The 21,621-nt window shown below is 58.7% G+C and overlaps 2 protein-coding genes across 5 annotated transcripts in view; one reads left to right on the forward strand and one right to left on the reverse strand.

Annotated features, from left to right (window-relative positions):
- The window catches only part of CDK18 (cyclin dependent kinase 18), a 40,680-nt gene extending 28,317 nt beyond the window's left edge, over positions 1 to 12,363 (reverse strand). The window contains exon 1 of one of the 3 annotated variants that reach the window (XM_068660310.1): positions 11,176 to 12,363. In XM_068660310.1, the coding sequence (XP_068516411.1) occupies positions 11,176 to 11,201 (26 nt within the window). In that variant the 5' untranslated portion in view covers positions 11,202 to 12,363. Of the gene's footprint in view, positions 1 to 3; positions 91 to 3,261; positions 3,464 to 11,175 lie in introns of those variants that run through there. The other 2 variants (XM_068660309.1, XM_068660312.1) reach the window with 2 other exon arrangements.
- A 1,373-nt stretch (positions 12,364 to 13,736) lies between these two features.
- BLACAT1 (BLACAT1 overlapping LEMD1 locus) overlaps positions 13,737 to 21,621 on the forward strand; it is a 29,966-nt gene continuing 22,081 nt past the window's right edge. Inside the window, exon 1 of one of the 2 annotated variants that reach the window (XM_068660366.1) lies at positions 13,737 to 16,003. Coding sequence is in view for 1 of the 2 variants with exons in the window: in XM_068660364.1 (XP_068516465.1) it covers positions 19,551 to 19,838 (288 nt within the window). In the remaining variant the exon portion in view is untranslated. Of the gene's footprint in view, positions 16,004 to 19,452; positions 19,839 to 21,621 lie in introns of those variants that run through there. The other variant, XM_068660364.1, reaches the window with a different exon arrangement.

The raw sequence follows: 21,621 nt of genomic DNA on the forward strand, positions 1-21,621 counted from the left end.
TACCTGATAGGAGATGGTGGCACAGAGACATCACAAGCAAAAAGTGACCAAAGCCTGGGGCAGCCTCCTGCTCTGTGCCCTGTGTTCCTGCAGCTCTTAAAGCTGTGGGTCGTTAAGCATTCAGCACAGGAGTGAGAATTTTAGCAGGAGCCCAGCTGCTGCTCAGGTGCAAAAAGGGTCAGGGGTGCAGCAGGGATCAGCCCTGGGGGCTTTTCCCGGTGGGAATGCAGAGCACCAAGCCTGGCTGCAGAAGTGGAGCCTTAATTGTGTTGGCTCGGAGCTCATCCCTAAACAAGCAAGAAGACACAGAAGGCAAGAGGATACCGATCTCAGATCGGAGATGGAGCACAAACAAGCCACGTGAAAGGAGGGAGGCAAAGAAGGAATCGAAGGAGATGAGATATTGCAGTGGTGTCAGCAGCACAGGCCAACCCCAGCCATCTCTGGAGGCTTGCTTGCTCTGCTCTGTGGCTTGAAAACAATTTCGCACTGGCTTCTTTTTCAGCCAGGCTGGCTAGACAAAGATAGGAGCTGAGATTGTGAGTGGCTGAGCAAACAAGCAGCAGATGAGCAGTGCTGGCTGCGGGCAAAATGCTACCTGAAAAGAAACCTTGATTAGGCATGGTAAGAGAGAGCAAAAGATGCTTCATCTGATTACAGATCGACTCTGCAAAGTTAATTGTTCACCCGATTGTAATCTAGCCTTTCACATCTACACTAATCAACAGGTTGCTTTCTGCTATCAGTTTTCCCTCTACAAACAGCAGAAGTGAGTTAATTTGGAGAAAAGCAAATTCAGCAGGTCAAACCCCTGCCTGGGCAGAGTTTGCTCAAAGCGGTTAAAGGGCCTTTTAAATGGAGACCTTTTCTTGTTTGTCTGTCTGTATGGATGCGAACCAAGGGCACGTCATCAAGCAGGGGCAGAGCTGACCTCTCGGGGTTTTACTAATTACCCAGAGTGAAACTCGCTCCAAGCTGGGCTCGGAGCATTTCTGAGCTCTGTCGCTGTCCCCAGAGCCCAGAGTCCCTGTCCTGCTGCCAGTGCCATGGAGCTGCTGCTTTGCCTCGGTTTTCCTGAGCGTGGAATGAGAAACTGGGAGGCCTTTAGTGAGTATAAACCTTCCTGGCAACTCCTAAAATCATTTGGACGTGACTCCAAACATACAGCCCAGGTTTTCTGGAGATTCTCAGAGCTCCTGGCCCAAACCTCAGGTCTGTAAGGAAGCCAGAGGAATGTCTCGGGGTTTACAAGGAATGACCAAACACTGATTTCTCTCCAGAAGGCCAGACCAAGGGGGTGGTTTGAGTGGAAACTGCAGCATTAATACCTTAATGCACACGACATTAAAACAGCTACTTTGGAAGCCAGGAGGACGGGCATATCTGCTGCATTTCGGTCACCTGCAATGCCTGGCTATGGGACACCCTCGCTACGCTTTGTCACGCTCCTGCCAGCGAAGTCTACGCAAAGGGTCCATTCAAGGGACCACAAAGGGAGCTTGTTTGGTGAAAGGGACCTTCAGGTGTTGAAACGAGTATTTTAGTGCTTCCATGCTTATCTCTGCCAGCATCCCAAGGCTCTACAGATCTCAGGGAGCAAATCTGGGAGAACAAAGCAAGGTCAAGTGTTAACAGATGGAGACTCAGACATGGGGGTACAGCGATGGGTCCAAGGTCAGAGAGAATCCATGGCACGGCCAGGGACAGTCAGATCGCTGGAGTGCTGCTCTTCAGCCGTAACATTTCTTCTCTTTTTCAAGCAGTTAAGAGAGGAGGAACTCCCAGTCATTGCTGGGGAGGTTGTTCCACTGCTGATTTATTAATTATCTTCATTCAGATCCTGTGCATAAGTCTGGGTGCCTGGGAACAAATCTGTGAGCTCTGCAAACCCTCCCATCAGAAGGAAGTGGTCCTGCAGTACAGGCACCAAAACTGGCACAGAAATCTTCTGGCATGACAGTCAAAGAGAGTCTGAAAATCAGAGCAAACAGAGAGCTGGATGCCTCACACACAAAGAGTATCAAGGCCAGGTTCCCAGCTTCTATCCCTGCCTCTTCCTTTTCTGCATCTAGCTCTTGGATGTGTCGTGTCCCACCAACGTGCTCGTATCTCCTGGAGGAGGGGATGCTCTGGACTATGAACATCCTTTGAGACCCGTGAGTGAGGCACTGCTGGTGTGTCCCCATGACAGTAACTGACCGACTGCCACCACAGCCTGGCGTTTGCATCAGGGGGACCCTCCCAGGAGCACAGGAGCTGCCTCTGATGACTTCTGCATGGATGGGGTGACCCAGGTGCCCTGCCACAACCATGTGGGGCTGGAAGACAAGGCTCCGCTTGCATTTACCCCATTTCAGCTCTGTGTTAGCACACATCACAGCGCCACGTGCTGCCCCGTTACCACCCAGGAAGAAATCAAAGCAGGACACGGGTCCTGCCCGAAGGCACTGACCCCTTCACAGACCTCATCCAGGAGCACCAGCTCTCTGCCTGCTGCATCCAAAGCTCCCCCCTCAAACTCTTCCAACCCCAGCACGCCCCCCGCAAGGTTTATTCGGTTGATGGGCACAAACAGCCCCATGCCAGCAGCCCCAGGCCCATCTCCGATGCTTTCTCCTTTCACAGTTCGTGCCACCATCGCACCCAGCAGCCTGCAGGCTCTTCCCAGTTTATTTTCACGGAGAGACAAGCTGGTTTGTTAAAGGCGGACTGGCACGGGTGCTAGCAGGGCAGGGACACCAGCTCCCCGCGGTCCTGCCTGGGGGGAGCTCCTTGCTCCTCACCCCGGGGGCTCAGCAACAGGCACCTCGGAGGGACATGGATGATACCGACGGGCACAAGGAGCACAAGGGACAGAGCGTGTGGCTCCTGCAAGCAGCCCCACGAACTTCCACACTCCTGGAGCCAGCTCCGTGCCCCCCACAGCCTCCAGGCCACCCTCGCCCCCCAAACCCGTGCTGGGCCCCCAGCAAACAGCACACGCTGGTAGGAGCTGAGAGAAGGAAAAGCACCGGGTAGGGCTCCCGAAGCCACGCTCAGTACCGAAAGGCACTGGGGGATCTCCTCCAGCAGCGAGCAGCCCGCTGGAAATCCCTGCTGCACTTGGTCCGGAGCTGAACCCTCCCTCCCCGCATCTCCAACTTCTGCCGTCCCCTCCCCGACAGCCCCAAAAGCAGGAGAGGGAGCCCCAGCCCCCGAGCCCAGGCTGCCCGGCTCGGGGTCGTCCCCCCCCCCTCGCCCCCGGCTCCCCCCGGCACTCACCGGGCCGCGGCAGCGCTGCCTCCTTCCTCCTTCCTCCGCCGCCTCGCCGGGGCCGGGGCCGAGCGGGGGCGGCGCTGCGGGGCCGGGCGGGGAGCGGGGCTGGGACCGGGACCGGGACCGGGACCAGAGAGGGGCCGGGGCTGGGAGCGGAGACGGGGCCGGGGCTGGGAACAGGAGCGGGGCCGGAGTGGGGCTGGAACCGGAGCGGGGCCGGTGCTGGGATCCGGAGTGGTGCTGGGATCCGGAGCGGTGCCGGGATCCGGAGCGGTGCCGGTGGCGGTGCTGGAACCGGAGCGGGGCCGGTGCTGGGATCCGAAGCGGTGCCGGTGCCGGTGCCGGTGCTGGAAGCGGAGCGGTGCCCGCTGGCGGTGCTGGAAGCGGAGAGGTGCCGGTACCGATGCCGGTGCCGGAACCGGAGCGGTACCGGAGCCGAAGCGGTGCCGGAGCCGGAGCCGGAGCGGTGCTGCCGCAGGACCCGGCGCGGTGCCGGTGCCGGTGCTGGCTCCTCCCCGCCGCAACCCGGGGCCGAACAGAGCCCGCTCGGGGCCGTGCAGGGATGCTGCGGGCCGGGAATTTCCCCCCTCCACCCCCCCGGGCTCTTCCTCCTCGTCCCGGGGCAGATGCCCGGCGGTGGGGGCAGCCCCGAGGTGCCGGTGCTCCGCCGAAAGTCGGTGCCCGGTGCAGGGGAGATCCGGGGAGGGGGGGGGGGGGGATGGCTGCGTGGTCCCCACCCGAGGGCAGCCCCGGGAATTTCAGCCTCCGTCACTCCAGCGAGGCTCCGTCTTCAGTGGCAGCCTCACCTTCCACGCCAGCTATTTATTATTGCCTTATATTTAGCCAAACGTTCCCCGTTTGCCAAAAATAGACGGGCCGTGGAAATAAATCAGGCTGACTGGAGGTGCCAACGTTGTCTGTCTGGAACTAATTAATTTCTTATATCCCCAGCTATATTAATCCTCGCCCTCCCTCCGCAGACCGACCTGTCTGTCAGCAGAGTTTTCGTAATTAATGGGTTTTATGCTTAGATCTGAGGGATGCGCAGGAGGTTTAACGTGGCTGGGGAAGGCAAGGAAGGGACAAAATCCATCTGCACGGGGAGCAGAGACCCAGGGGCCAAAGCAGAGCTGATGAGGAGGAAGAGAGGAGGCACAAGGTCTCTGGGGAGAAATCCTATCCCAGGAAGTATGTGGGATCTGCTCCTTCCAGGCAACGCGAGTCCACAAGGAAGGCTGTCCAGAAGAGACAAATTCGGGCTCATTTCGTTCTGCTGTTGCCAGAACTCCTTTTTCCCTTTTCCTTTCTGAACGTGGGAGTCCGGGGGGACTTGTTGACTCTCATTTCCTATATTAGAACCATCAACTTTGCTGGGAGACACTCGGAGGAGCGGGGAAGTGCACAGATGGCACTGCAGAAGCGTAAGAGCTGAGCCCCCATGGAGGACCGGGATGCTTTCCAGGCTGCTCAAAACTCCCTTTTATTTCTTCACTTAAACCTGTCCCATGGCAACACCCAGCTAAAACCTAAACCCTTTAGTAACGCTCTGTGTGTGGGGCAAAATACCCGGCACCAGCTCATCTCGGGGGCACGTGAGCCAAGACTCAGCCCAGCAGGGCTGAACAAAGGGGCTCTGGACTGGAACTGCCCCCCAGGAGCGGACTTCAAGCTTGAGGCACATTACCCTGAGCACAGCTGGGGCTCAATGACTTTACAGCAAGGACAAGACACCTTCCCCTGGGCTAGGGGGTGAGCAGCTTACTCCTCGCGGCCCCACCTGTACCGGGGGATTCGCATCCTTTGCTTTGCAGGACCTGGGGAGCAGCAGCAGAGGATGCAGCCCTGGAGGTGCAAATTGCAGGCTCTCTGCGTGGAAGCCTGCCCTGCCTTCACCCCTGGTCAATGTGTACCCGGTCATGCGGGCTGCAAAGTCAGCGGCAGCTCCGTGTGCCGTTGGCCATCACGTTCCCCTTAGGGCACCGCCTGCACAAACTGGCTCATTTGCTACGTTTGCTGCAGCCCCACGGTCCGGCCGTGCTCGGCATGCCCCTGGTGCCATCCTCAGCCCTCTCCTCCCTTTTGGAGGGGAGCTGGCTCCCGGGGCAGACGTCTCCAAAGCTTCTGCGCCGTTCCCAGCATGGTGCAGCCCGTGGCACAACAACTGCTGTTCCATTCCAGCGCCGTGAGACCACCTGGCACTGCAAGGCCATTTTAAACCAGAAATCAGAGGAGATCCCCAGCACAAGCGATGGCTAATTAAGGAAAGGAAGCCCCCAGGCCGGAGATGGCCAGAGCTGTGCAAGAGAAACAGGCAGCGTGCAAAGGGCAGGAGCGTCACACACAATTAGTGGTGGAGGCGCGAGCTGGGCGGCTGTGTCACACAGCCTGCCACCGGTGCGTGACGTCCCTCATAACCATAAATCACAATAATCACCGTGCTGAGGAAGGGAACGCTGTAACCCTGACAGGGATGACTTTGGGAGGAGGACGCGGAGAGGCAAAGCCGGCAGCCGAGAGCCACTCCTGGAGCCGTGTGCTGGGAGGCTTGATGGCAGGAGGGGTGATGGGGGCCAGCACGTGGGATAAGAGCACAGCTCGGCTCCCAGGCACAGAAACGTGGTACCAACAAGACTTACACTGCATAACGGGGCTGGGGATGGACCACCAGTAATAGCCCAAAGCAAACCATCCCTTAATGTGTGCTCTGCAAAGGGCAGCACGGGCTGAGCTCGCTGCTGTTGGACTTGGCACCCAGCGGTGGATGCCTCTGCAGTGGGGAGCGTTGCGGGTGCAAGGCAGAGCCTGCAGGGCGTTTTTCAAACACGCCAGCTTAATGGCTGAGCAGAAGGCAGGCATGCTTGCTTCTCCTGATTTTTTTTTTTTCTTTTCTGAAATTACTTCAGGCTCCGTGGTTGTTGTTTTCCCCTTTTGTATTGACACGGTGAAATCACACAGCCTCGTGTGGTTCTAGCAGAGATCAGGGGTGAAAATGGGATCGCTGCAGTTAGGGGTATTTTACAAAAAAGTGGGACTGGCTGGGAAACTTCAAGACTTTGTGTTAAGTCCATGGCTGTGCTCACTTCAGCTCATGCTGGGGGAGATTTTGCTCAGCAAATCCTTGTCCTCCTCATTTTGCATTTCCTAGTGTGTCACCCTCCTGCTGCAGCCAAGGGAGTGCTGGGTCTCACTCTCCCTTTGGGTGCAAATTGCATCTCTTAAAGACACGTGGGCTGTGCTTCCCACCTCTGCAAACAGCTCCTCAGCCCAGCTGTGGACGGTGCTGGGGAGATGAAAGAAGCAGGGTGTGAAGAGGAGCAGGGAGACTCCATCCAAACAGATGCTGCACCCCGAGTTGCTGCGATGCACGCAGCCCAGGCTGGTGGCTCTGCTCTGCCTGCCACTGGCCCCATTTGCACTGCCTCCCCCCCCGAAACCCATAAAACACAGCGGGTGCAGGGCTGCGCTGCGGGGCCGCTGCCTCTGTTTGCAGGCAGCGTGCAGGCGGGGGTGTTTTTCGGGAGCAGCAGGGAAGGCTGCAGCATCCTGAGCAGCATTTTAATCATGGACCCAAGGGGTTTGCTAGGGATGTTCCTCTCCAGAACCCTCCCTCTCAGCAGACACTGCTGCAGGGATGTCGGAGAGACCAGAGCAAGCCGAGGGGCTGGCACAGCCTGGGGGCAATGGGGAGAGCACGTCCCAGCCATGCAGGACCAAGCAGAGGGTGCCAGACACCGCTGTCACCCCTTGTCCCTGTGCAAACCTGCCCGAGGACGGGGCCGTGGGAGCACTGCAGGGATGAACACGGCGCTAGGGCCAAGGCACTGCTCATTTCGCAGAGCTACGCCCTGCCCCAGGCATGCTCCCTGCGTGGCTCCCAGCCAGAAGCATTAAATCCTCTCCTTTCTCCCTCGCGGTGAGGCCCCAGCGGGGACACCGCATCCAGTCCCGGCTTCGGGAGAGGGGAGGGAGAGTGCCCAGGGCAGCTGTGAGACGGGCAGGGGGCTGACAGACCTGCGGCTGTTCAGTTTTGATGGCAAAGGGCTGAGAATCATAATCACAGAATTGTTTAGCTTGGAAAAAAAAAAAACTCCAAAACCATCTAGTTCAACCTGGGAGGCCACGGCACCTCCAGATGCACCAAAGAGGAAGGGAGCAGCCTGGCCTCTGTCACCACGCTGCAAAGCACCCCTTGCAAGCAGTGTAAGGACATGTTTGTTGTAAGCTGTTAGCCCCCATTGAATTCAATCCCTGCCCACCCACCCCAAGAGGCTGCAGAGAGTGGGGCTCACCTGCCTGGTTTCCAAGCCAGGGGGCCGAGTCCTGTAAAAAGTGGAAGGCGTTTGGATGTGCTCAGCAGGGAGCTGAACGGAACAAACATGGAAAAATGCACCAAAGAACGAAGCTCCAGACCCAGTAAGACTCAGCTGAGGAAGATAGATATGGTCACCAAACAGTGCCCTGCCCTCTGGGCATCACTATTTTGAATTTGAGAAATTTGGAGCCCCTGTCACAGCCCACCGCTGTCACAGAAACGTCCTGGCAACCCTGGTAAGTGCATGAAGTATATCAAAGATGACAGCATAGACCGGAGCCTGGGCAAAATGATAACAGCACGAACGTGCTTGACTCACGGAGGAAGCAGAGGCCAGCTCCAGGGGATTTCACCTGGATTTCAGCTTCCTTCTGCAGCTCCTCCAAGCTCCCTTCCCCTCCGCGCAGAGCCGTGGCGGAGCTGTGGATCCCCCCAGATCCCCAGCAGCTCACAGGCACGTTTTCCCCACCACTACACTCACATGGGCATGCATGTGTGCTGCTCCAAGGCCAGTGGCCGCGTGTGGGTCCGCGGGGAATATTTTACAGTCGCTGCATCCAGGTGGCAATTCTCGTCCGCGCTGCCCCGACATTCAATAGTAGCGCAGGCAGCGAGTCATGGAAAGAAAATGTGTTCAATGCCTCCCCTGCCCGTGGACAGCAATCCCTTGTGCACACGCAGGCATGTGGAAATCATTGCCCGGAGACCAGCGCTGCAGTTCAGCAGAGTGCTTTGCTTTAAAGGCTGGCTGCTAAGGCAAGAGGGCAAACGGCCCCGTGCTTGAGTGCCCAGCCTGGTGCGTCTGGATCTGCTCTGACCGAGTGCCGAGGGGACCGGCTGCAGCACTGCTGTCCTTGGGAAGGTGCCTGCTGCTGCAACGTGAGGCTTGGTCTGCGCCTGTGACCGTGCACGGGGTTAGCAAGGGGTGCAGGGGCTGCAGGTCACCCCAACAGCCACCCCAAAAAACACATCTCTGCTGGGTGCCTGCAACTCCACGGACTCCAGCTACGTGTATTAGCAAGGCACAACAAATTTTGCTATTCCCTTTTTATAGGCAGCAGGAGAAAGGGATGCAAGCTCGTCAGCCCTCAGTGCAGCCTAGAGCCTGCTCCCGGTGCCAAGGGAGCTCCTCAAGGTCACCCTGCAGGTGCCCTACAACCCGCACCCCGAGCCCTGCTGAGCCCCGTTCTGCTGTTGGCCCACGCAGGACCTGGCTCCCTGTAAGCACCGCTTGCCTTGCAGCTGCAGGCAGCGTAAATCGCTGCACAAGTCAGCCTGCTGCATGCTGCACACAACACAAAGTCACCGTCCACAAAGCGGGGCTGGCCAAAACACAGCTGGCCACGCAGCCGTCAGGCCAACAGCAAACGGGTGAATCCACCAGCAGCTCCCCTTAATTTTGTCCGTGGAGCATCACCATAACAACAAACCCTCCAATCCAGGACAGGGATCCACGCACTTAGCAACCAGAAGCTGCCAAATTATCAGAAAGTACAAAAGATGCTCCAAGGATCTCCTCCAGGATCCTGCTGCAAGCGCACCCGCTGCACAACTCCTGCGGCACAATGGACAAAGCCAGAAAAAACAAAAAACAAAAACCATACAAGAGAGAGTACAACCGATACCAAACCCTCTCCCCCAGCAAGGATCTCTAAAGAAAAAGCATCCACTGCCCTGCCAGCGGTGCCATCAGAGGTGAGCCTGGCTTTGGGGTGTGACATTTGGCTCAGGGCTGTGTTTGCCCCCCCTGCTCCACAGCAATGCGAGGTGCTGGGCTGGCACCACTCGGCACGCTCAGGTCCTGCAGAGCCTCCTGGTCTTCACAGGGCCACAGAACCTGGAGGAACCGAGCACAAGTGCTCTGCCTGAAGGTCTCCAGGAGGGCTCGGTGGGTGCTTCATGGAGGTTGAAGCATTGGAGCTGTGCAGAGAGGAGCCCAGGGGCCAGCGCTGGGCAGCTGCTGCAGTTCGAAAGCAGCCAAACCCAGCCCCAGAGGAATTTGCTCCTGGGAGCAGACCTTGTCCCTCATGACCCTGTATGAAGCAAGCCCAGGGAGGAGGTAAGTTATGGGTTTTTTTTTAGGGAACAATCCATCTCCATCCCAGTGACTCACTGACAAGCTTCCCTTTTCGAGGCAGTTTGCAGGGTGAGCTGCAGGGTGAGCAGCCCATCCACTCTGCCTGGAAGAGATGAGTAAGTGTCCCAAGGGACTTCAATCTGCTTCCTCTTGGGGCCAGGGTCACCGTTCTGCGGGGAGATGTGCCCGGCAAACCGAGCTGACCAAGTGCTTCTCCACTTCAGCATGCACCAGGAACACCAGCAAAGCACCCGGCGCTTCCCTGCCAGCAGAAAGTGGGAGTCGTTGGTACCAAGCATACAAGAAATACTCTGAAATACTCTGCAATTCAGAGCAGAGCATCAGAGGGGGTTTTCCAGCCCAAACCACCGAGACCCCCATTAGCAGGGTGCAACCTCTGGCCTGGGCAGTGCAGGAGGTCTGGCTGGAGAACCACACGGGCTCTCCCCAGCCTGCTGCTGGAGCGAGGGATGGATGGAAAAGGAGGAGCCTCAGCAGCGGGCTGGCACTGTTCAGCAAGAACAGCTTGGGTGTCACCAGAAAGGGACTCCCTCACTGCTGACTTTGACAGCCTCAGGAAGCTACGCCAGGATTTGCTGCTTGCCTCGCAGCCTGTTAGTTATTTTCAGCCCAAACGAGTGATGTAGCCCGGCTCTGGCTTCCCAAAACACCGATGCAGGCGTGAGAGGGATGATAAACGCGAGAAGGCTTCCAAAAAAGAGAGCCAAGAGAGGGTTTGACCCTCAGTGCCAGACACAGGCACAGGAGGGGGCACAGAGCAATGCACCCCGGGGAGGGCAGGAGTGGAAGGGGCACGGCCAGGGGGGCTTGGCAGGGAGAGCAGTGGGTACATCCCCCCTTCTACGAATGTGCCAGCCGAGCTCGTGGTGCCTGGGAGCTGCTCCAGCCCCCGCGGGTCTGTCACTGCTGCTGGAGCTGATGTTCTCCCCCGGCGCCTGCTGCTGTAATCGGGGAATTGGAGCAGATGGCAGCGGTTAGCTGAAAGGAGGAAAATCGCATCCACGGCTGCCACGTGCTGAGAGCAAGCTCTTCCTTCCCAAGCCCTCCCTCTTCAGCACCTTTGGGGCTGAGGCTGCTGTGATCAGAGGGGAGCTGCCAGGGCAGGGCTCTGCAGCCGCAGCACCCCAAAAAGTGCCCGGCTGCTTTTCTCTCTTCTGAGAGAAAATAAATCTGGCTAGGGCAGGTGAGGACCTTGCCCCGTCCTTCCCAGCAAACATGTGCGCTGTGTGTTTGCAGACGTGCAAAGGTCACGATGGGCAGAGAGGCATTCCTGGGGGGGGGAGACGAAGCCTCGCGGGCCAGCCCGCATCCCAGGAGCTCTGCTCTGGGCTAAACTGGTGCTGGGGTACCTGGCAGGGAGGAAAACACCAATTTTCTGGTGCATGCAGCCCCCTGCGAGACAGGCTGTGGGGAGAACCTGCAGCTCCTTGGAGCTGTCTGCAGCTGTGATTTCCTTGGCTCTGTCATTCCCCAGGCTCTCCCGGCGTGTTGGGTCCCCTCTCCTGCTCACCTGCTGGAAGCACAACCTGAAATCATCTTCCCTGGCAGGCTGCAGAGGAACTTTCCTGCTGGCTTCTTCTGGCTCTGATCCCTCCTGACACACGCTGCCTGCTCTGCAGATGGAGCGGCTGCAACCCAGCACCATGCGCGCCCTCAGCCTCATCCTGCCCCCGTCTCGCTGAGCTCTGAGCATCCACAGCAGAGGGAAAGCCACGGGGACACGAAGTCTTTGCAGTTATTTCCAAGGCACAGGGCTTAGGCAGGACTGTGCCGGGTAAACCTGTGCTCTCGTCTCCCAGATTAAACCAATTAGCACCACAGAAGAGGTCTGTGCTTGCAGCTGCTGAGCCTGACTCTCCTTGCGCTCGTGCTGATTCAAGCCAGGAATAAATAAAGTCCATAAAGGTACTTTGATGTAGAGCTGAGAGTGAGAGGAAAATACCAGTTCTGTTAGCCAGCGTTCAGCCTTCACTCTCTTGCTTTTAGTGCTTCTCAAAAGCCCCTTGGGTATAACCAACTTATTTTTAGCTGTTTACTTATTAAACAAACGCAAGGGAAGGCTAAATGTCAAGGCATTTCTGCATACCGAGCCGGACTCTGCACATTCACTCTGTCACAGGCGGGGATGCTGGAACAAATTCGCTGCTCTGGACCTGGGGGAGCAGCAGAGCCAGCCAGGGGAGGGCAATCCTGCTCCAGAGCTGGTGCTGCTTGTAGCATCCCCCCAAACATCTGGATGCTGAGCACCTCCCAGCTGGGGGAGCATCTATCAGAGCAGCGCAGCACCCACCGGATGGCTGTGTATGTCACCTCCTGCTGGGTTTTTACTATGTTTAACCCCTCCACACACACAGCTAATAAGGAAATGCCCGGCCGCAGAGGCAGAAGCAGAGAAGAGGTGAAGGGACTTGCCCAAGGGTGATGGGAATCAGGTGGCCGAGCTCTGGGCAGGAGCCTCTGTGATGGAGGCAGACCTCGGTGCCATTTCCCTGCTGCTGACTCTTTTATCCTCTCCATTTATATCTCACACAAAACATTGCGGGGACATATTTTCGGCATTGAGGATCTGCAGGAGAGGAGCAGTCGTGCTGCGCAGTCTGATGGCTGTAAGGAGACCCACCGAGGCTCTGCAGCCTGCTTTGTGCTGGACCCTGGCCGATGGTCTGAGCTCTCCTGGCTGGAACAGGACCTCTGGCGTGTGCTGTGCCATGACAGCCTCCCGGCAAGCTGGTGCCAGCGATTTCTGCCCTCCTGGGAGGGCCAAGAGGGGATGGAGCAGCTGCCTGCTCGCCCGGCTGATAAGGCACAGCTGAGCGGCCGTGACTCAGCACCCAGAGCCAGTGGCAGGCATGTGCCAAGAGGTAAATCCAGCTCCCGGCTGGGTTACCTGGGTGCTGCCAGACCCTAAAAAGCAGGGACGGGTCCCTGTTGCCTTTCTTGGGTGGGAAGCAAGGAGGGATTGAGGCTCACAGGCTGCCGGTCGGAGCTGGGGGCTCTGAGCAGCTGGAGTCTGGATATCTGTTGGCCCCCCTCTGGGCAGGAAGGGGGTTCCACAGAGCTGCCATAAATCCCATTCTCTGTCCTGTTTGGAAGGGGAAAGAGAGGAGCCTGGTCAAATCTCAGAGAAGTCTGGGCTCTAACCGGGCTCAGCAGCTGCACAAACTGAGCACCAGGCAGGCTGTCTGCATGGAGCAAGCACAGGGGACCCAGGGCATGGTGCACAGCCCCAAAATGCTGCCCTCCAGCCCTGAGCTCAACACCAGGCTCTTTCCCCTGGGCTGGGAGATCCCTGAGCTTCGGGAGATCCCTACAGCCAGGGTGGGTGAGACCCCCAGGGGTATCCCCATCAATTTGGAGATGGCAGCGGGTAGAGAACACCATGGGCAGCTGCAGGAGCCCTTCCCAGGAGATGGGGCTCTTGCCCTTGTGGTCTGTGTCCCTGCTCAGCCCTTCTCAGGTCTTTTTCCCACCCCACAGCCCCCCCTCTCCGCTCCTTTGCCGTCCTGCCCCCCCCTGCCGAAAGCAGGCGCAGGAGCCCCGCGCTCCCAGGGCACCGCAGGAGTTTTTGGAAAATGCTTCCACCTCGTGGCCCTCTGGAGAAATGACTGCCTGGGAGATGCCAGGATGCACCCCCACGAGCCCAGCCGGGCCGTGCAGTGCCAAGGCTTTGCCACCCCGTTGCTCCTTCCACCAGCTCCCCCCAGGCTGAGCTGGGGAGGGATTGGAGCAGCCCCCATGCTCGCAGCCCGCCCGTGGGCGCACGCAGACGCACGAGCGTGTGCCAGAGCTCAGCCCGCTGCTGCCAGCCCCGTGCTGCTGGGGGATGGCATCGCCACCCCTGCTTCTCCCCCAAAATCTGCAGCTGGGGGAAGGAAGGAGTGGAAAAGCCCAGGGTGCACGGTGGTGAGCACCAGCACCTTGTGCTCCCCATCCTGCTCCTGCCCTCTGAAACGCTGGGAAAGTGGGGAAGCCACTTCTGCTCCCTGCAGGAGCTGCCTGGGCTCTTCTGCTCCAAGAAAAACCTCTGGCTTGCACCTGGGTTTCCCACTAGCACACAGAAGTTTTGGCTGGTTTGTGTTTATTTATTTATTTATTATTTTTTTTTGCACAGGATGGGGATGACACATCTGCAGGTTTGCTCTGGGCCACAACTGCTGCACTTCACGTTAAATATCTTTAAGACAAATGATCCCTCTCTCGCAATTCTCAGGTGTCGTCTCATTTCCCCCATAAAAAGCCTCTTGTCCTGCTGCCTGCTAGCGGATAGGCTTGGGAAAAACACTTTAAAACCCGGTGGTGCTTCCCCCACATGCTGTTACAGGAACCAGGTGGCTTTCGCAAGAACTCTGTTTCAGGACAGCTGCATCTCCCTGAAATATTCCACAGCGGACGGCCATCCCTCATCTCTGCCCCTGGTGGAGCTCAGCAAGTGTTACAGCAATCCAGCTCAATCTGTGCGTTTTAGAGGATGTAATCACTCTTAGAAACAGCTTTCTCCACATTCCCTGCAGCTGAGCTGCAACTCTCCTGGCTGTACAACTTCTGCAGCGAGGGATGCGTTGCTCGGCTGTGCCTGTCCAGCAGCAAACCCAGCCTGAGCACACCACCGCTCACTTCTGGGAGTACAAAATGTCCTGCACCACGCTGTGATTTTGCAGGAATGCACCACACCGGTCATCCGAGTGCTGTGTTAACACAACCAGCCCCTCTTTGGTGGTGTCCAAAATGTCTTGGTCAGCAGCTTCGCTGTTCTGCGAGGTTTTGCACCGCGGTTTTTGTCCTGGAAGCGGTGTCCCAGACCCAGAGGTGCTGCCAGGATCTTCACCCCACGCATCAAACACCCAGCAAAGCCCTCAGTGCCCAGCTGATAGGATGCCCTTGCAACCTCAGCTCTAGGGAAGGACCAAACAGAAGGATTTCCTGATGGGCTGTGTGATCCCAAGGGCCCCCTCTTTCCCTGCACAAAGGTGAATGATTCACAACATTTGCTAGGCATGAGCGAGACTCAGCTTTGTTTGTAACAGCAGCAGGGTAACGTGATTACATTTTTAGTAGTCTTCGCTTTTGTTAAAAAAAAAACCAAAAACAAAATCCATGAAGATGGCAAATCCATTTGCCATGCTCCTTATGTGCAAAACGCATCGGGATTGTTCCTCCCAACGCCAGTGAGAGAACCCCAGTGCCACGGCGATGCTGCAGGGGAACGGCTGAGCTGGACTCAAGGGGTGAAGCACACCCATCCTCACCAGGGCAGAGCTGCTTCTCCACCAGCATTTGGCCACCGCAGGCACCATGCTGCTGCTCCCCGTGCTGATCTGCTGCGTGCAGATGTGGTAGGGCCGTGCTGAGACGAGACAGAGTGGAAGCAGCGATGCTCCTGCTGTCACCACCAGTGCTGCGTGCACCAGCAGAGCAGGCAGCCAGGCTGCTGGCTGCCCATTTGTGCTCAAACACACAATCCCTGACCCAGTCTCGGCTTGAACAGCCTGCAGAGTGGAAGATATTCCTGAGAGAGGTCGGTAATTAGCACAGGAGAGTGAGCAAACCTGCAAGCACACCGTGTGGATGTGGAGTTGGAGACAGTGCCTGCTGCCCAAAGGCACAGCACGGCTCCTCCTCATCACACAGAGGTTTGTCAAAGAGGGGCTGATCTCTCATTTATTGAGGGTTTCACGTCCTGCAGAAAAAGTGGCTAGGGATGCAGAGGAAACTTTCCCAGCAGGACCTGAGCGGATCTCAGCCACCCCGTGTGTGTTTGGAGAGCTGAGGAGCCCTGCACGGCCACTGGACTCTCGCATTGCCTCTGACTTAAAGCTCAGCTTGGCGAGCTCGATCCTGTGTGGGGGTGGCAAGGCGCAGGTAGGCAGGAATGCAAAAGATGACAGCCTGCCAGTCACCATATGCAGCACCGGCCCCAGGAAATTAAATCCCCGGGCCATATGCTGCGCGGCACAGGAGGGAGCGAGGGGTCTGCAGCAGCGTCTGCAGCTGCCCGAGCGCACCCGTGGCTGGGGGTACATAACCCAGCAATATCTCGCTGCTCCCCGGTCTCCCCGGTGCTGAGCAGGGAAGGATGGGGCCGGGGAAATGAAGGGAAGGATGACACGAATTCAGCCAGGCCCACTGGCAGAGCAGCCGTGCAGGCAGAGCCAATGGCTGCTCCTCGCCGGGAGTCCGTCCACCTCCACCCCCCCCCTCCCCGAGTCCTTAAGTCGCAGCTTTGAACTCCCTCGGCGTTCAAAGCGAGCACGATGCTCAGCGTGAACAGAAGGACGAGCCTGGTGCTGGCAGGTACACAGCGAGGACGCTGAGCCCAGCAGGGCCGGCTGCTGAGACAGGTACGTGCCTTCCGAGGCAGGGCGCCGAACGCAATCGCATTTGGGATGCAAACTCGGAGCCGACTTGAATTTTCCAGCAGGGGGAATGATGGAAATCTGGCTCCGTCGACATGATTCATCCCCCTTCCCACCGCCGCCACCCCCCCGGCGTCCTCTCCCCACCCCTCGCAGCGCACAGCCCCCTGCTGCCATCCCTCCTGCCCACTGCCTTCGTGCCGGGTGTCCCTGTGCCAAGCGCGGGTGGCACCCATGGGGCTGGTGGGTGCTGGAGCTGGGGGGCTGGGAGCTTGTGCCAGGCACTGAGCAGGGATCCCGGCTGGTAAGGACCCTCCTTGGGGAGCTGGGTGCTGCCCTGCTCAGTGTGGGGGTGCTTGGGGTGCAGAGAGGGGCTCACCCAAATGGGTGCTGCCCCCCAAAAAGTGTCTGACGCCCGGCGCTCCCGGGGTGGAGGGAGGGCAGGCGGTGAAGTGGGGGTGTCTGATGAGTTGGGTTGTCCCCGTCCTCAGACTTTGCTCTCAAAGCATCCCGCAACGATGCTGCGTCCTTCTCAGCTGGTGCTCCTGCCCTAGGTGGGTTTGGGGGGCGGGGATGAGGAGAGGTCTGGCTGCAGGATGCCTCTAGGATGTGCCGGCGTTGGTCGTGCTGGGTGCTGGCCCTTTTTGGCTGGGAGGGTGCAGGATCTGCTGGCACCAGGCTGGAGGGCCCCGAGTGATGCCCAGATGCAGAGGGTGGTGGAGATGGCACCGGTGTGGCCATGTCCCTCCAACATCCCTCGTTTGGTGGTAGAAGAAAGCGACTTCTTCCCCAGCACCACGTGGCTCGCAGCCCCCAGGATTTCCACGTAATTCGGTCTGACGTGTAGAAACGCAGGGCTGCTCTCTCAAACAGGATTTAAAGGGATTGGGAGTCATGGGGGTGCCCCAACCAGGACTCGCAGGATCTGCCTGGCTCCTGGGACAACTTCTGTGCTTTGGAGAAGCGAGGAGGCAGCGTGCGCATTCACCAAACTCACAGCCTGGCGCTGCCCACCCCGGGGCAGGGGCTGCAGCTCGTGGCCCCGTTTCCCATCCCCTGCCTCCCGGTGCTGGAGCAGGGCTGGTTCCTGTGGCCGTGCCGATATAAATATTGTCTGACGACCCACTTTCGGAGCTGGTGCCGTCAGGTGGCGCTTGGGAATAGGCAGCATCGCCGCGGGAGGCCGGGAGCAGGCACTTGTTGCTGCGAGCTCAGGGTGGGCAGGGGAAGGTGGCACCGAGGGTCGCCGGGCACCAAAACCCAAACCTCAGCCACTGCCAGGCGGCACGGGAAAGGAGAAAAGTCAGGGGGGTGAACTGTGCAGAGTGATTTGTGCTGTGGAGATGGGAAGAGAAGCGTGAAAAGTTTTTTTTTCTCTCAGCTCCGAGGAGCGTGATTTTAATTATAGAGCGCTTCGTCAGATGTAGCCTTGTCTGGCGTGTGGCTCCAGCCCCGCAACCTTGGCAGGCTTTGCCTGGGCGAGCTGCCCCATGCGCGTGGTGTGACGTGGGGCTGAGGAAGAGGCCGCCCCAGGTGGAAGTTTTGGGGCAGGCTGGGGAGCCGTGGTGTGCTCAGGGCATTTTTGGGGGGAAACAGATGCTCGGGGTGCAGAGCAGCGTGCACCCTGCGGGCTCCAGAAACCTGCTGCTCCCCAGCCCTATAGCGCTTGGGACAAAACCCACAGCCCGATCTGCCCAGGAGGGCACAGGGCTGCCTGGATTTATTCCCCGCATCCCACGTGCCACCTCCCCACACCACACAGGGGTGGGAATCGGCTCCTGGTGCTTGGGGACAGCACCGGGCAGGGGTGGCCGGGTGGCAGCATCTTGGTGGCCACGCTGCGGGCTGGCTGGCCCCGTGCCACCCCTCTCCACCAGGCAGGGGTTTGTCAGCCCCCCTCCGGGGCAGACACAGCCCCAGCACTGCCCGGCCCCCTCCTAACCTCAAGGAGAACCTCCCCGTGGCTTCAAAGGCGAGGCACGGCTGAGAGGACAAAGAGCAGCGGCGTGGCTGATAAGGCTTCGGGACGTATTTAGGTGCGTGAGGTGGTCTGGGGAAGCCCAAACACAAAAGGCATTTTTACAGCTTTGCTTAAGCGCACTGAGAACAGACAGAAACTGAGGGTGGGGAAAAAAAAAAAAAAAAAAAAAGAAAAAAAAAAAAGAGCTGCTCAGACTAAAGTCAGAGCATTCACGTCGGGGTTTGCAGCCGGTTTCACCAAACTAGCTCCAACAAAACTTCCACTTGGAGGCAAAAAAAACACAAGCCCTGCTCAGGGGCTAGATGGGGGACTGGGGACAGGGCACAGGAGCTGAGCAAAGCTGAGCAAAGTATTTTGGTGTCCTTGTAGTGGTGTGAGCCTCGCGCCAGGCTGCTTTGGTCGGGCAGGGCCAGCTCCCACAGCTCGCCCACCTCTCCTGCCGCTCGCCCCGTGGCTGCCAGCATCGCCCGGGCTGCCCGTGGGGTGCGATGCTCCCAGCAGCAGCCCCGGCTCCAGCGCAAGGGCTCACGTCCCCTGTTAATCAGCATTTAATTAAAGGACATGCTGACATTTGGAAATCAGAAACAACTCTCCTGTGTGGGCTGCCTCTCTCTGCCGCTCGCCTCTTCTCTGAATCACTCCCTGACATTTTGCCAGATTAGGATGCGACTCTCCCTCCCTCCTTCCTTGTAAAAATAAATTGAAAAGGAGATGCAAAAGGCACCGCCGCTCTCGAGGGAGAGGACGCAGGGGCTGGGGTTTCGCTGGGGAAAACTCCCGCTGTTCCCGGCGCTGCGGCAGCCTCGTGCACAGACCCCGCGGGGACGCTGGGCAGGGGGCTCTCACCGGATCAGTGCACGGCAGCCAGGCGGCCCCCATGGCCCCCGTGGCTGCTCTCCAAAGCCGTGCACCACCGGAGAGCCACGTGGGCTTCTCAGGGGCCCCCCCAGCAGCCCCAGGGGTGCAGCTGCAGGGACAAAAGCAGGCGGTGTGGATGCCCTGCGGGGACGCAGCATGCGAGGGGATGACACCCCCCTGCTCGCCCCCAACCTCCTGACCCCACAGAGGCAGCAGGGATCGTTCCTCTCGTGTCCTCTCCATCCCGCCGACCCCTTCCTTCTCCTCACATTTACCCCCACAGCCAAACCCTGGTTTTGCTCAGGCTTAGCCTCACCTGACACCCCCGCTCACGAGCACCCCACACGTGTCCCCCTGGCCATCCTTCCTTTGCCACCCCCCCGGGGCACAAGCCCCTGTCCCCCCCAGCCCTCTCCCCTCGCATCGCACGAGCGAGAGCGCGGCGGCACCCAAGTGTGCTCCGAGGTGCCCCCCGCTCCCACACCTTCTGCTGCTCTTGAAACGGGGCCAGCGTTTTTGTTTGTCTGCTCGCCCATTGCCAGAGCTGGGAAAAACGCAAACAGCAGCGAGGGATGGGGGAGGAGGAGGGGTGGTGATGGTGGTGGGGGGGGAACCCTCACCGTTCGCTTCCCCTTGGCTGCTCATTTCAACCTTCTTTCAAGCAGAAATTACTCACATTAATCAAGAGTGAGAATGTGTTTGCAGCCCTGCAGATTTGGCAGCGCGGAATCAAATTCCATCAGTAGCAGCAGGAGGACGGGAGCCTGTATCTCTGCTGTGCACAGCCTAATAGAGCCATTGCCAGAGGAAATTGGATCTGAGAACTCCCCTAAATTAATCTACCCTTTGCAAAAAAAAAAAAAAAAAAAATGCCAGGAGATCTACATGACAAATGAGTGTTTGCAACGGGAACTGATGCAAACACCCCGCACGTCGCTTCAGTGTGGATCTCCCCCTCTGCCAACACCTGCATGGAAAGAGGTACAAAACAACCCCGACCAGCGGGGCTGGGGGCACACGGGGGACCCCAATGGGCACCTGGGGCCACGAGAGCTGCAGGGATGGGCAGAGGTGCAAAGACCTTGCTGCCACTCAGCAACAAGCCCCTTTTTGCAGGCTCGGAGCTGGCTGCACCTGCACCGAGCATCTTGGTGGAGCTTGGAGGGATGCGGCCGGCCCCAGCAGCAGTGTGGGGCCGTGGGGCAGAGCTGGGGGCTGCTGTGCCAGCCCCCACCTCCCTGACACCGTGGTGTGGGGCAGAGCAGGCAGCTGGAGGCTTCTGGGGCTGTGGCTGGCGTGCGTCATGGGGCCGGGGCGCAGGTGCCACAACCCAATCTGCTTTAATGGAGCTGCTGCTGCTCCAAGGTGATTGCTACTTTATTGGCTTATTTTTAGCCGCGCGGCCGAGCTGGGAGGAAGATGGATGGGTCTTGTCTTGGGAGAGACTTTTTGCTTGCTGTAGGAGCCCGGGCACAGGGCTTTGAAAGCTGCCTTGAAAACAGCCGGGGGGAATCTCCCTAAGTGTGGGGCTCACCGGGTCCTGCTCCTGCCCAGGGAGGGGTCCCAAGGGTGGGCATGGGCTGGGGGCTGAGCCCGTGGGCTGGGACAACACCAAGGTGCTGGGCTGGGAGGAGAGCAGGCTCCAGCAAGGGGCTGCCAACACAGCTGCTTGCAAAACCCCCCTGGTAAAGCACAAAATGCCAGGCGGTGGTCGGGACGGGGTCTGCCTGCTGGTTGAATCCTCACCTTTATTTCTTGGGTTTCTCAGCTCCCTGCCCCTTGCGTGGGGACTGAGCAGGGCCAGGTGAGAAGGAGACCAAAGAGGACGCCCGGTGCTGCCTTGGGACCACTGGGACTTGCACCAGGGCAAAGCAACCTGGAGCATCTCTCGGGGAGCATCCCTGCGGAGGGAAAAGCCTCGCCCCACGTGCCTTGGGCACTGCGTGTGGGCTGGGTTTGCAGTCCGAGCGGGCTGGTGTGGCTGTGACTCGGTAGACGAGTCCTTCAGCAGGGATTTCAGATCTCAGACAAGTTTTCCAGTCGGGATTTCTGCTCCCTGGACAGATGTGCTTCGGGGGGTTTTGTTGCAGGAGCGTTGTCAGGTGTTTATGGCAAATACGCAGCAAGGTGGCGGGATATTATAGGAAGGGGAAAATAAAACACCTCGGTAGTCAGCTCAGAAAGAGTGTGAACTCGTTTTAAAAATGAAGAAGCCTGCATAGACAGCGCGGGACAGTACCTGGGCATCTCTGCCTCCCCCGAGGCCGTGGGGACCGATGCCAGGAGGGGCGCAGCGCCCGTCCGTGCCAGCACGAGCACGGCACGCAGCCTGGTGCGCGGCGAGGCCATGGGGGATATTGATTCGTTTTCCACTGTAACCTGACAGAGCCTATTCTGGGGATGTAATGAAGACAGATGATCCCATCCCCTCGCCACAGCGCTTTGGGGAAGGGGGAAATTATCCGCCGCATCCTGGAGGGATGCTCCGCATTCCTCCGTGCCTCTCCCCCAGATCTCATCTCATTTCCACCTCTCCCCCTGATTTTTCCTTCCTGCCATCCTTAGGGCTCCCTGCCTTGCCTGCTCAGCACCCACCACCTCAGCTGGCACCACGAGAGGGATGTGGGGCTCGGCGGAGCCGGGTTGAGACCCTCTGGGTGCAGCCCCCTGGGATGGGACGAGCTAGGAGAGGACCCACTGCAGCTTCTGTTTTCCTGCTCTGGGAAGCACCCCAGCTTCCCCAACACCCTGCTGCCAGCCCAGC

Source organism: Anas acuta, chromosome 24 (assembly GCF_963932015.1).
Source record: "Anas acuta chromosome 24, bAnaAcu1.1, whole genome shotgun sequence".
Taxonomy (NCBI): Eukaryota; Metazoa; Chordata; class Aves; order Anseriformes; family Anatidae; genus Anas; species Anas acuta.